This window comes from Cheilinus undulatus, linkage group 11 (assembly GCF_018320785.1).
Source record: "Cheilinus undulatus linkage group 11, ASM1832078v1, whole genome shotgun sequence".
NCBI classification, from domain to species: domain Eukaryota; kingdom Metazoa; phylum Chordata; class Actinopteri; order Labriformes; family Labridae; genus Cheilinus; species Cheilinus undulatus.
The window spans coordinates 17539948-17553609 of NC_054875.1; the positions used below are offsets into that span (position 1 = coordinate 17539948).

The 13662-nt window shown below is 38.6% G+C and overlaps 1 protein-coding gene across 1 annotated transcript; it reads left to right on the plus strand.

Moving 5' to 3' along the window:
- The first annotated feature begins 1504 nt into the window (after window positions 1–1504).
- LOC121518032 (taste receptor type 1 member 1) lies at window positions 1505–6428 on the plus strand. Its single transcript, XM_041800201.1, has 6 exons — window positions 1505–1689; window positions 1814–2138; window positions 2235–3005; window positions 3097–3315; window positions 3545–3665; window positions 5503–6428. Exons 1-6 carry the CDS (start codon window positions 1505–1507, stop codon window positions 6426–6428), a joined length of 2547 nt encoding a protein of 848 aa, XP_041656135.1.
- The last annotated feature ends 7234 nt before the right edge of the window (window positions 6429–13662 follow it).

A 13662-nucleotide genomic window follows, 5' to 3' on the forward strand; every position in this document is an offset into this window, starting at 1 on the left:
GATGACTTCACTTATAAATTGCTGGGTTCAGCTTACAGATACAACCCTGTTATACTGTACCAGTCTAAAGTTTGGACACACCTTATCATTCAATGTTTTTTCTGTATTTTCTTTATTCTGCTCTCGAAGCATTCATCTCTGCCTGAAACTCAGCAGTGGTGTTTCTTCTGTCTCTATAACTTAAAATCTTAAGGTGTCTGACATCTGCTTCAGTTATCTTTCATTTCCTGCCTCTTCATTGGTGCATTCTGTAACTACCAGTCTCGGCAATTGACTCCAAAGCATACTTACATGATAAATAGTCATATTGCGCTTTCTAGTCATCTGACTACTCAAAGCACTTATACACCACAAGTCACACCCATTCACTCACACAGTCATTCACTGATGGCAGAGTTTGCTATGGAGAATTGGCCATCAATATTAGCTAATTCTATTCATACACTTCATACCCATTTACACACCACTGATGAAACAGTGGGAGCAAACTTGTGTTAAATGTGTTGTCTAAGGACACATCGACATGTGACTGCAGGAGCTGGGATGGAACCCACATTCTCCCACTGCAAGATGATGACCTACTGAGCCACAGTTGCCCTCAAACTATGTGTACTTGACCATACTTTAAGAACACTGTCTTTACCTATTTGTCTTAGAGACCATCCGGTATCATGAAGTGCTTTAATGCAGACTCTTTCATTTTTGGTGAGATCTCATCATTTTATCATTTTGAACAGGAATATCAAACTGAATTCAACTTTTTATTCCAAGATTTGAGCTGACTTACTGGGCTTCTCTGAGAAGTCAGAAATTAATCAAGCATAACATTCAACCATTAAAACAAATTTTTCTGGTCAGGAATGGAAGTAAAAAACTGTAATTTGACATCTTAAAAAAGAAAGTCCTTAGAAATATATAAATACAGTATAAAGTAAATCAAATTGTGCTAATGAATCAAAACCCCTTGAAATTTTTCAAAGTGCAGTACTTGATAAATGTACTAACAGAGACATAGTTTCTACAGCAAGGACAAGCTTAAAGCTTAAGAAAATCACAAATTAAATCCTTTGAATGACAGCAATGGCACAGTGGCCTAATCCTTAAAAACTAATCAGGAACTAGCTATTTTCCCCTGAATTCCAATTAGACCACTGCAGTCAACTGACATAACAGTTTCATAACTAATGATCTGCACTGAACCACTAAGTTGGTGAGTTTTCAGTTGTCTACATTTGTTTGTATGACACTTCTCAAGGATTAATGGGCATTCAATGGTCTCCATTGTCATGGCTTATTACATTTAAGCAGATCATTTTAATGGGAAATAACTCCATAGTCACACACACAAAACAGAAATGCAAATACACTTCACACAAACACTCCCGGGGAGATGCAAAGTGGTCTTCTCATTCCTCCCTCAAACAATCCACCCTTTTAAAAACAGGTCCTGATCTGTTTTCCAAACCACACTCAGCTGTGAATAAACAAAAGGTAAAGTTAGGACATGTTTGGAGCTGTTTTTTTCTCCTTAAATTGGCTTCTGCTGCAGTTAGCTAAAGGAGAACTGGATTACATCTCTAAAGGAGAGGGGATGCGACTGCAGGGGGACTTCTCCATCACTGGACTCTTTCCCCTACACTACCCTGAAGGACCAAGTGCTGGTCTGCCTGCTTTAGGTCTATGTAATGGGTAAGAACAGAACAGTATACAACTCCCATACAATACAGTCTACTGAAATACTGTTTAGATATAATCGAGACTAGAGTTTTTACTTTAAATATATTTATTTATTAATGCTTGTAACCTTTTCTAGAGGTGCACAAAACAAACATGGATATCACCTGTTGCAAGCCATGAGATTTGCTGTGGAGGAAATCAATAACAGCACTGGACCACAACCTCTTTTACCAGGAGTGAAGCTTGGTTACCAGATGTATGATATCTGCTCTGTGTCAGCCAGTGTCCTGGCCACACTGGATGTGATAGAGCAGCTCCTCCGCAGCACCTCTACATCTAGGACAGAGAAAGACACTGAATCAACATACAACAGCCAGAGGACAGTGGCGGTAGTCGGCCCAGACAGCAGCAGCAAATCTTTCACCCCTGCTGCTCTACTAGGGGCTTTTCTTATACCACAGGTAAGATGCTATGGCCCTTGAAATATATCATATTCAACATGTCAAAATAAAGCATTCATAAAACACAGAATTTCTCACATGCTTTTGTCCCTATAGATATCTTATGAGGCATCAAATGAAATGCTGAGCAACAAGTTTCTCTATCCAGCCTTTTTTCGCACCATTCCCAGTGATAAGAACCAGGTAGCAGCTATGATCCAGCTTCTGATTCATTTCAACTGGACCTGGATCGCTCTCTTAGGCAGTGACAATGCTTACGGCCTGGAGGGAATGCAGAGCTTGTCCAAGCAAGCACCAGACTATGGTATTTGTATTGCTTACCAAGGAGTCATCCCTGCATTCAGCGCTGATACAGTCCAGACTATGAGGAACACAGTGACTGGTTTACTGAAAACCAGAGTCAGCACCATTGTGGTCTTCTCCAGCAAGTCAAAACTAAAAGGTTTCATTCCATACATCCTGGAGCGGAATGTGACCGGTAAGGTGTGGATTGGGACAGAGGACTGGTCAACATCTTCCCTAATATCACAGATACCTGGGATTCACACTATTGGCACTGTGATTGGTATATCAGTCAAATATGCAGCTATTTCTGGTTTTGATGAGTTTGAGAGAAAGGCAGGTGAGGCCTCAGTGCAACAAACTGAAACAGAGGAACACTCTAATGTTACAGTAGGCTCAGGCAACACATGCCTGCATAGCACAGACCTGTACAGCCTCACCAGGAACAAGTTTCCTCTTGATACGTATGATATTACCTCCTCCTTTAATGTGTATAAGGCGGTGTATGCTGTGGCTCATGCTCTGCACCAAACACTTGATTGTGATTCAGGAGCATGCCAAAAAAGGAGAGTGGATCCATGGGAGGTGAGCAAATGTAAACTTTTTTCCTTGAAAGAAAATGATCAAAATCACCAATTTTTTAAGCACTGATGTTTCCTTTCCCTCTCCTCCTCAGCTTCTCTGGTGGCTCAAACAGGTGCGATTCTCTCTCAAAAATGCCTCTGTTTACTTTGACATAAATGGTGACCCACCAACAGGATATGACATCATTTCCTGGGTTTGGAGGGGAACAGAATGGTCTGTCAGAAGGGTGGGTTCCTTCAGCCCAGACCCCATGTCACTCACAGTCCATGCTGACCAAATTGAGTGGCATAACATGGTAGAACCAGGGGAGGTAAGACTTATTGCATTTTTGAACTAAATAGATATATTAAAGACAGAGTAACAAACTTAATGAATATCTTTGCCCGTTGGGTATATTTAAACTGTATTTTTTAACATTTTATGTGTGAATCTTAAATCTGTTTTTGATTTTTTTTTTTTCTGAAAATATTAATTTCATTTTGTTTACCTGATTAAATACCTGATTCCTATATTGTCTACACTATGTTGGATGTCTCAAGGTTCCATTGTCCATCTGTTCCCCACCTTGCCCAAAAGGCCACAAGAAACTGCTGACAGGGCAACACACATGCTGCTTCGACTGCCAGGCTTGTCCCTCTGCCACCTTCCTCAATCAAAGTGGTAATATAAAGACACAGAGAAAGCACAATATCATTTATTAAGAAAATAAAGGGAAATGTATGAGTAGTGTTTCTGAATTATTTGCTCCTTGTGAGACAGAAATTTTACCAAATTACCCAACAAGAAAGGTGGAAGAAGGAATATTAAGCTTATACTAAACACAATCAGTATTGTTTTTAGCAGCATCAACATGAGTGCAGGTGAGTAAATATCTGAAGCATACAGCAATCCCAAAAAATGAGAGCAAATAAAGGCAAAAGACAAATATGACAAGAAAAATGTTAGTAAAAGACAGGGAGCATCAAAGGTGACAGACAGATGTCCCACTAAACCAATCAGTCACACTGACAAAGTATAGAGGATGATTTCATGATTCTCTTTTTTATTTAATTTTGTAAATCTCCTGTTCTTTTTGAATTTCTGTATTAAGTACTTGTAAGCTGGTTGTGCAAAGTGATCATCACTCCTTTACAACAATATTTCCAGCTGCTGTGTGTCAAGTAAACCAGGAGATGGCACTGAGTACTCACCTTAAATCAGGAGCGTCAAACTTGATCACAGCAGGGGCCAGATTCTGAATTCATGACTAACTTGAGGACCTGACAGGGTCACCTTTTTAACCATAAACTGTCAACCTCATTTCACTAGTAATAAAATATGAAAAAAAAAAGCACTGATGATAAACGATTCTGACATTTAAAAATTAAAAAGATGAGTTTAAAGGCTCACAATCTGATAAAAGGAAATTTATTAGTTCAAAAAGGTCAAAACATGAAAATTGAATTGAAAAATAATGTTTTTAATGGCAAATATATCAGAAGCAAAGTCAAAATCATGAGTTTCAAAGGCCAAAATATGAAATAAAAGTTGTAATCATAAAATTAAAAGTCAAAATATGATTCAAAGTTTTAAATTGTGAGTCTAAAAGGTCAAACTATGGGATTAAGAGGTCAAAGTTTGGAGTTGAAAATATGAGGTAAAATACAAAATAATTGGTTAAAAAGGTCAAAATACGACTTAAAAATTTGAATTATGAATCTTAAAGCTCAAAATATTATATGAGAAGTCAAGTTTGAGTTCTAATTGTGAGATGTAAAATTGAAAATGTGAAATTAAAACACAAATTAATTTCTTTTCCCACATTCCTGAGTTCTTATCTAATAATATTTTTACTAGTTATTTTTTCAGATTTTGTGACTTAACAAGGATATCTTAAATCATCAAGGATAAGTTCACTATTTTATACTTGAGGAAATCTGCAGACCTCATACTGATAGGCCAGTTATAACAGAAAAATGAGATCATCTTGCAGGCTGGATTTAACTGTTCCACAGGCCGGATTTGGCTCCCAGGCCTTGAGTTTGACACCTGTGCCTTAAATACTGATTCAAACCTCAGTAAAATGGGTCACGGCGCCTTAGAACAGTAGTTCCAAAAATTGGGGGTCGCAAGATATGAAAGAGGGGGGTCATGGGATGCTTCAAAAAATAAATAAATAAATAATTAAATGGTCTATAGGGGTTGATCTTATCCATTATCTTAAAATACCCTTCAAGTTGTTTCAAGTTAAAATTAAACCATATCTGTTTAGATTTGTGCTTAAATGTAATAAATGTGTACAAATTCTCATGGGATCATGGGATGAAAAGTTTGGGAACCCCTGCTTTAGAACATATAGGTTAACAAGTGGCTGTTTCTTAATTCTTTCTCTCTGGGACTATAACATTTGATTTCATGCTTTACTTCTGATACTTCATCACTTGATCCCATTGAGCAAAGAAAAGTTATTTCAGCTTTCACATCAAAGTTCTCTGAACTCATACCGTATCTTTCGTAGACCCCACTAACTGCCAGAAGTGCCCACCCCAGCAATGGTCTCCTCCGCAAAGTGAGCAGTGCCTAAACAGGACTATCTTGTTGCTCACCTGGGACAACCCCCTCTCCATTGCACTGCTTGTCTTTCTGGCCTCCTGTCTTCTGATGACTTCCAGCTCTGCAATAATCCTCCTGCTCAACCTGAACACACCAGTGTCTAAGTCTGCTGGGGGCCGTTCTTGCCTCCTGATGCTAGCAGCCCTGACTGCTGCTGCCATGAGCTCTTTGTGTCATTTCGGCCCACCGTCTCCCCTGGCTTGCATCCTCAAGCAGCCTCTATTTATTGTCAGCTTCACTGTGTGCCTGACCTGCATCACTGTGCGCTCCCTCCAGGTTGTCTGCATTTTTAAATTTGCATCCAAGCTGCCACCAGCCTATGACAAGTGGGCCAAAAAACATGGGCCAGAGTTGACCATTTTCCTAGTGTCAATCACTATCTTTTTCATTTCTGTTCTCCGTGTGTCCATTAACCCTCCTGTGCCTGACCAGGACCTTGACTTCTACAAGGACAGCATTGTGTTGGAGTGCAGCAACACCCTCTCACCAGGTTCAGGCTTCGAGCTTGCTTATGTTTCATTACTCAGCATCCTCTGCTTCTCTTTTAGCTACATGGGCAAAGACCTGCCAGCTAACTACAATGAGGCGAAATGTGTCACCTTCAGCCTCATGGTGTACATGATCTCTTGGATGAGTTTCTTCACAGTCTACCTCATCAACCGAGGCCCCTTCACCATGGCTGCACAGGTGTTTGCCATACTCTTCAGCGTCCTGGCCTTCTTTGGGGGCTACTTCCTGCCCAAAATTTATATTATTGTCCTTAAGCCACAGATGAACACAACTGCCCATTTCCAGAACTGTATTCAAATGTATACTATGAGTAAACAATAAAGCTTTTACTTATGGAGTTGATGTAGAAGAAGAAAAGAGGCTTACATGGTAAATTTAAATTCAAGGTTCATGTAACTGCTAATATAAAAATGTTACAAGATATGTTGCATGTGTATAAATAAAGTTGTACTGGACTGGCCTAAGAAGAGAGATTCATGGAGGGCAACTTTTGCAACTAATTTGATGACCTTCAATTCTGAAATGTGCTTTCAGAAAATAAGTAAATAAACTCAAACTATTGGTATCAATAGGAAATCACTGGAACCTCAGTTATTTCAAAATCAGCTTCACATGGATATGAATTTATTTCTTTTGTTCCATGATGAGATAAGATAAGATAAGATAAGATAAAATCAGATAGAATAAAATAAGATAATCTGAAGATAATCTGAAGTATCATAGTGACTGAGGAAAGTGGACATCAGTTCTTGATACAGATCAGCTCTTCTCAATGCAAATAAATGAGAATTTGGCCAGATGGTGGTGCTATAACTTAGGACTGAAATAATCTGTAAGATATAAAAGGCAAAATCATAAAGTCTGATTTGAGTACAGAAATATCTGAAAATATAGAAATAAAAAGATATATGTGTCAAGTGTATTGTAATCAGTTATACTTGAAGGTGAATAATTTCAAACCTGGTTCATACATTTTACATTTCTGACACTTAACTGAACTTAATGGTGTTGGCTCAATTTAGCCAATAGCCTCTGGCTCAATCCCCCATGCTAACATTTTGGAAAATGATGTGTAGTTTAGCAATTCAGCCTAATCTTTATCAAAGTAGTTTACATACATGGTTTTATGCACAAGTAAATCACCAACATGTACAGTGCTTAACAAATTTATTTAGACCACCCGTCATATTTGTCTCAGAGACCATCCAGCATCATGAAGTGCTTTAATGCCGACTCTTTCATCTTTAGTGAGCTCTCGATGTTTTACCATTTTGAACAGGAATAAGGAATTTCAAACTGAATTCACCTTTTCATACCCAAATTTGAGCCAGCTCACTGGGCTTCTCTGAGAAGTCAGAAATGAATCAAGCATAACATTCAACCACTAGAACTATTTTTTTCTGTTCAGGAATGCAATTAAATAACTATAATTTGACATATGAATCAATTGTGAGATATTACAAGATGACACATTGTACTTTTAGATATAGTTAATATTTTTCTCTGCTAAGATTAGAGTTTCAAGTGAGTGGCTCTTTTGTATACAGTGATGATGACAGCTAAGGTTAACGTAAATGAAACCACTCTTTGTTACACACTGAGGAGGCCACACTGGACTGGGAAGTGTCGTAATTCACATGACGACTCCTTGTCAGGAAGTGTAGGAGGATCCTCCCCTGAGGATAAAAAGACACACTTATTAAGGTCAGGAGCTCTCTGCTCTGAGAGCTCACTGGGACACACAGATGGGTGATATTTGTGACATTTTGTAAACTTTATAAGTAATCCTTAATAAACTTTGGGTCAATGACCATTTAAGCCGAACTAATGCTCTCTTTGTCCTTCTGCCAATAAGAGAACAGCGCGAAATTCTAACAAAATAATAATGTGTTTTACTATTTTTCAGATTTTTTGTGAATCAGTAAATTTGAAAATTCATGGATAACTACAATAATTATATTTTAGCAATAAAAATGTCATTTCGGTTAAAGAGCTTCTACATATTGGTGTATTAACCATTGCAGAAACATAAAAAATGATTTTGGTAATTACCAATGCTGTTAATTGAGGGCAGCTGTGGCATAAACCTTACTTTGGGTGGTGGTCTAATAAATGTGTTAAGCACTGTATATTATATTAGACTTGGATGGATTTTATTCCTGACGTGTAGAAAATTTATTTTGAATGGCAAAATGCAGTTTTTTTGTGTAAAAAGGTACTTACCACTTCTCCTATATGCTTCTCTTTAACACAACTCAATAGAAATGATGGAAACTTTCTGAATTCATGGTCATATGACATACCCATGAACAGATCTACTTACCCACTGGCTTATCTCACCCAACTTGTCTGTATATCACTGTTACAACATCAGTATGAGCTTTAGTGTCTGTTTGTCCATCAACAAAATAGCCCCAACGTCGATTGCGCAAAACACAAAAACAGCTAAATAATGTTTTTTGTTCACTTCTGATAAAACTCAATGAAGACACAGAAAGCTATTTAATATGCATGCTACTTTTTAAAAAAAAATCAACGGAAGGCAAATGGCAAATCTTTTGCATGGTTATTGAAATGTTGCGGGCTGATGACATAAATGTTTGACTGTAATTAATTCTTCTGTAAACTACTTCTGAGCTGGGGGAAAGCTGAAAGCCTTACATTGTTTTTTGCTGCAGTGGCAGACATCTTGTCAGCTACCTTTGTCATACACCTGTTTTTTTCTCTGGGTGAGCTTCATGAGTGAATAAACAGCTTAATTTTAACCAGACCTAACCAGACATTTTTTTCTGCCGGCCCTCTTTTATTTTCCTCTCCCATTTTTCTAACAAGGAAAACCTCCTGATCTGAGGAACAAATTTGAACAAGCAATTCCTGACATTTTTTAGGGTTGTAGCTCCTGAAATATTACAGAAATTTAGGAGTGCATGTGTGAAAACAGATCAAATATCTGCTCAACTAAGGCCCAAAAAAAAAACTCTAGAATATAACTGCTAATGTGACACTAAGGTAGAGTTGCTCTGATGCCAGGACAACTTTAATACAGTCACAAGGCTTCCAGCATGGGGTAGAAGTGAAGCAGGGAATGTGCAGTAAACATATCAGATGTATAGTGCGGATTAAGACTCAGGATGCAGTGAAAACTAGCATGGGCAACCAGTACACATGGTTCATTCATTCAACCTTTATTTAATCTCGAGATGCCATGGAGAGCATGCTCTCATTTGCAATGACATCGAGAGTACATTAAAACAAATGCAAGACAATAAATAAGCAAAGAGAAAGAAACACAAATGCAAATAGACATAGATACTAAAGAATAGGCACAGGAAGTAGAGCACAGTTTAAAACAGTCACAAACATGTACATAGTAGTTCTTTATCATGTTTTGAAACTGTCCATGTTAATAACTGAAATTAGTTTTAGTGTTTGCTGTGAAGTATTCCAAGTGTGGGCTGCACAAAAGCTGAAAGATGTTTCTCCAATTTTAGTGTTTGCTCTTTGAACTTCAAGCATTATCCAGTAACTTGAACGACTTTGATAATGGCTGGTGGACACGTTCAATAAAGAGGTGAGGTATAACGGCAGATGTCAAGACAGAGCTTTCTAAATAAAAAGTAACCAATGACTGTCTTGTCTAACTGATAATGAGGGCCAGCCCACTTTGTCATACAGGATGCAGTGGTGAGTTGAGTAACTGTCACCAGTAATGAATCTTAGGGCAGAATGATACACTTAGTCTAGTGGTTTAAGTGAGCCAGCTGTAGCATGCCTGTAGATCACATCTCCATATTCTAAAACTGACAAAAAGGTGGCTTCAATAACTTGCTTTCAACAAGAAAGAGGGAAATTAGTTCTGTGTCTGTATAAATAACCTAATTTCTGTCTTAATTTCGTAACAAGTGAGTTGATGTGAGATTTGAATGTGAATTGTTGATCCAGCCAGATACCGAGATATTTATACTGAGTGACTCTTTCTATATTGTGGCCTTCCAGAGTTGTAATGTGTGAAGTACTGTCATCGACTCGATCCGATCTCTGGATTGAGTGAAAAGCATATATTTAGTTTTATCTGGGTTCAAAATCAATTTCAGATTGAAGAGTGCATGTTTCAGTTTGTCAGTGGCCAGTTGAGCAGTGTTAGCGAAGCAGCAAAGAACCGTGTCATCAGCGTAAAGGTGGGTATTACAGTGTGATAAAACAGATGTAATGTTATTGATATAGATTGTGAAGAGTACGAGGCCCAAGACTGAACCTTGAGGGATCTCCTTTGATAGAGTTGAATATGGAAAGTGAACATTTCTTAAACTCAACCACTGTTGCCTGTTTGACAGATAGTTTTGAAACCATTTTAAAGACATGTCATCAAAGCCAACATTACTTAACCTCTGCAGAAGAACAGTATGATCAGTGTCGGATTCTTTGGTGAGGTCAACAAACAGAGCAGCACAGAATCTCCCTTTATCTATGGCAGACACAATATTGTTGACAACTAATGTAGTGGCAGATACAGTGCTGTGTTTGGCTCTGAAACTGAACTGGTGTGGGCTTAAAATACAGTTTGTTGAGAGGAATGATTGGAGCTGAATACTGATTAATGACTCCAGGATTTTTGCAAGACCAGGACAGTTTTGAGATTGGCCGATAACTATTACAACTATTTCTATCACCACCTTTGTGTAAAGGAGCATCATGAGCTGTTTACCAGACCTGAGGGATGACTCCAGTATTAATTGAGAGATTGAACAGATAACTGACTTGTTCAGCAATGAGAGGCGCAGAGGTTTTAAAAAGTATGGTTTAAGATTGTCCTCTCCTTTTGCAATGGCTAGAAGAGCCTCCCTCATAGCAGAGGATGAGAGGGCCTGCAGTGTGAATATAGAGGTACTGTTTACTGTTTTAGCATGAGTGGGAGGCTGACTACTAACAGAAGTTCCTGGGTACACCATGTCAAATTGATTATCAGCAGCAGCAAAGTGTTCATTGAAGAAAAGACAGATCTCTGCAGTTTTATCTATTAAGCAGTCATTTTTTTAATGTAGGAAGGAACTGTATTTGAGGAGTTATTTTTACTTATATTAACTGCTTTCCAGAATTTTGATGGATTTGAAGAGGTGCTCAACATTATTTCCATATGATAATTTGCTTTTGCTTTTTGCAGTGAGGATGTAGATTTGTTTCTAAGTTGTCTAAAAGTAAGCCAATCTGCTCTGCTCTGCCAGAGCGTCTAGCCAGAGTCCAAGCCTTGTCATGTTCCCTGAACAACACAGAGAAAGATGAACACAGCAGCACAGTGTTATTTTTACACAGTGACGGTGGAGCAACAATCCCTGTGTTATACTAGTAGCATATGTCTATCTGTGAATGGCTGTGTGTGTATGTGTGGGTGGGGTGAGCAAGAGTGAGAGAGAGAGCAGTAGCAAAAGGTGCGCTAGTTGAGTACAGCCTGAGTCGTGTCTGAGTCCTGTCATGTCAGAGTGGGAGTTTGTTTATGTGACCAAGTGAGACTGTCCAACACACAAAAATCCTTGAGTCAATCAGAACAAGAGACTGAAATTAAGGAAAATCCAACAGATTTTAATAAGATTCTGTAAGACTAGGTATTTACAACATTATTTTATGCAAGAGGTAGATGAGTTGACTTGTCCTATTAGTCTTGTATTGCATATGTGACATTGTCCCATAAACATTCACCATTGGACCAGTCTGCAGTGGGAGGGAGAGGTTTAAAGCTTAAAGCATGATTGTGCACACCAAAAGAGGTAGCAAAGAAATGCAAATAATAGAGAGATTACCACTACAAATAATTTAAGCCAAATAAGAGTTGTGGAATTTGCTCACAACAGATCAAAATGGTTCACAACACTCAATAAAACACACACATGCAAAATGGCTGCTCTTAGGCCCTCTCTCCCAACACAGCAATAAGTCCAGCAGAAAATGTACTAATAAAGGCCCAATCTAACACTAAGGTACAATAAACTAAAACCAGTTTGGGAAAAACAGTGGTTGGCTCCTCTGGTAATGTCTGTACAAACTAAAACAAACAAACAAACATATTAAAATACAAGAAAAGGCTTTTACAATTAATATATGCACAACATCTGCATTTTAAAAATGTACATATACCTTGAAGGACTGGGTTATAGTTTCCCCACACTAGCTGCTGCCAGGCAGGTGGCTGGAATCTATTAGTTTAAAAAAGAACTATGTTTGGGTGCGCTGGTAGTCAAGTGGCTAAGGCATGCACCATGGACGCAGGTGACCCAGGTTCAAATCCTGCCCGTGGCACCATTTCCTGCATGTCTCTCCCAGCCCTCCTCCGTTTCCAACTCTATTCACTGTCCTATCACAAAAAGGCCAAAAATAAATCTTTAAAAAAAAAAAAAAAGGTTACGTTAATTTTTAATCAAAAGGGACTGATACTAGAATTGGACTGAAATATGTTGTAACTGCTACAAAATACCTTCTTTCTTGGCTGATTAGCCTAAGCAATCACTCACAAGAGGATGTCCCTCACCAAACATGGAAAACCTGATAAAAATGTTTTACAAAGCTTTATTTAAGTTAGCATTATAGTTTAAAAGATATATTTCATGAGGCAACAATTTCAGCATTTAGATCATGATTTAAAACATACTTTCAAACAAAATTGAGCCTACCAAATCAAGGGCGGACAGACAAAGGCTGGCCTCAGCTGCTCACTCAGGTGTGCTCAGGTCTGAATGCAGGAAGAGAGACCCAGACCCTTCAGCCTCTAATTATAAGCTCTGCCTCCTTTTCTGGTTACTAGTGCTTTACTTCCTGTTACCCTTTCACATCTATACTAGGGTGACCAAAAGTCCTGTTTTCCCAGGACATGTCCTGTTTCACGTCCTGTGCTGGCCGTCCTGGTTGTTTTTTATAAAGTGATGAAAATGTCCTGGTTTTCATAACAAAATTAATTAAGGAATGCACAACACCATTATGTTACTTTTTGCCTAATGTATAGGGCAGCGATACTCAACCTATGGCTCTCCAGTCACCTGTGGCTCTTTAGTGCCAAGTCTAAATGAAACTTTTATTTCCTTTAAATCCGTGTAGTATTATTGTCAGGTGCATGCAACGGAGGACGCACGCAAAAGAGAGCAGAGGGAAGTCAGCTGGTGTTGCATCTTTTCAGCTCATTAAGCTCATTCATTGAGGTGTGCTGTTTTGTGTTCAAAATTAAGCTTCTTCTGTCCTCGTTTTAACAAGTTTCTTCAGTTGCTTCCTGCCCATGCTCTCCCACACTTATATTTAATGATGATCATTGCGATACGCGTCGTCGGTCATCAGTCACCCACACACACACGGATCACATGTTGAGATAACGTAACATCTAGTGAAACTTGTCCAAATGTGGGTGTTTTACTTGATCTTTAATGTACTGCTGATAATAAAAACGGTCAAAAGAGCAGAAACAGGAAACCAAAGCTGCAGAATGAGGCAGGGTGAAACGATGTTGTCCAGGAAATCCCCAGTGAACAGGCCTTGGTCCTTCAGCTCTCCCAGCACCTGGATCCAATACTCGATG

What these genes read in the sequence shown, in the direction of transcription:
- LOC121518032 (XM_041800201.1), top strand. Translation starts at nt 1,505, where the DNA reads ATGTTTGGAGCTGTTTTTTTCTCCTTAAATTGGCTTCTGCTGCAGTTA. An exon ending in GCTTTAGGTCTATGTAATGG is followed by an intron (nt 1,690 to 1,813) that starts GTAAGAACAGAA and finishes AACCTTTTCTAG; the next exon opens with AGGTGCACAAAACAAACATG. An exon ending in ACATGGTAGAACCAGGGGAG is followed by an intron (nt 3,316 to 3,544) that starts GTAAGACTTATT and finishes GGATGTCTCAAG; the next exon opens with GTTCCATTGTCCATCTGTTC.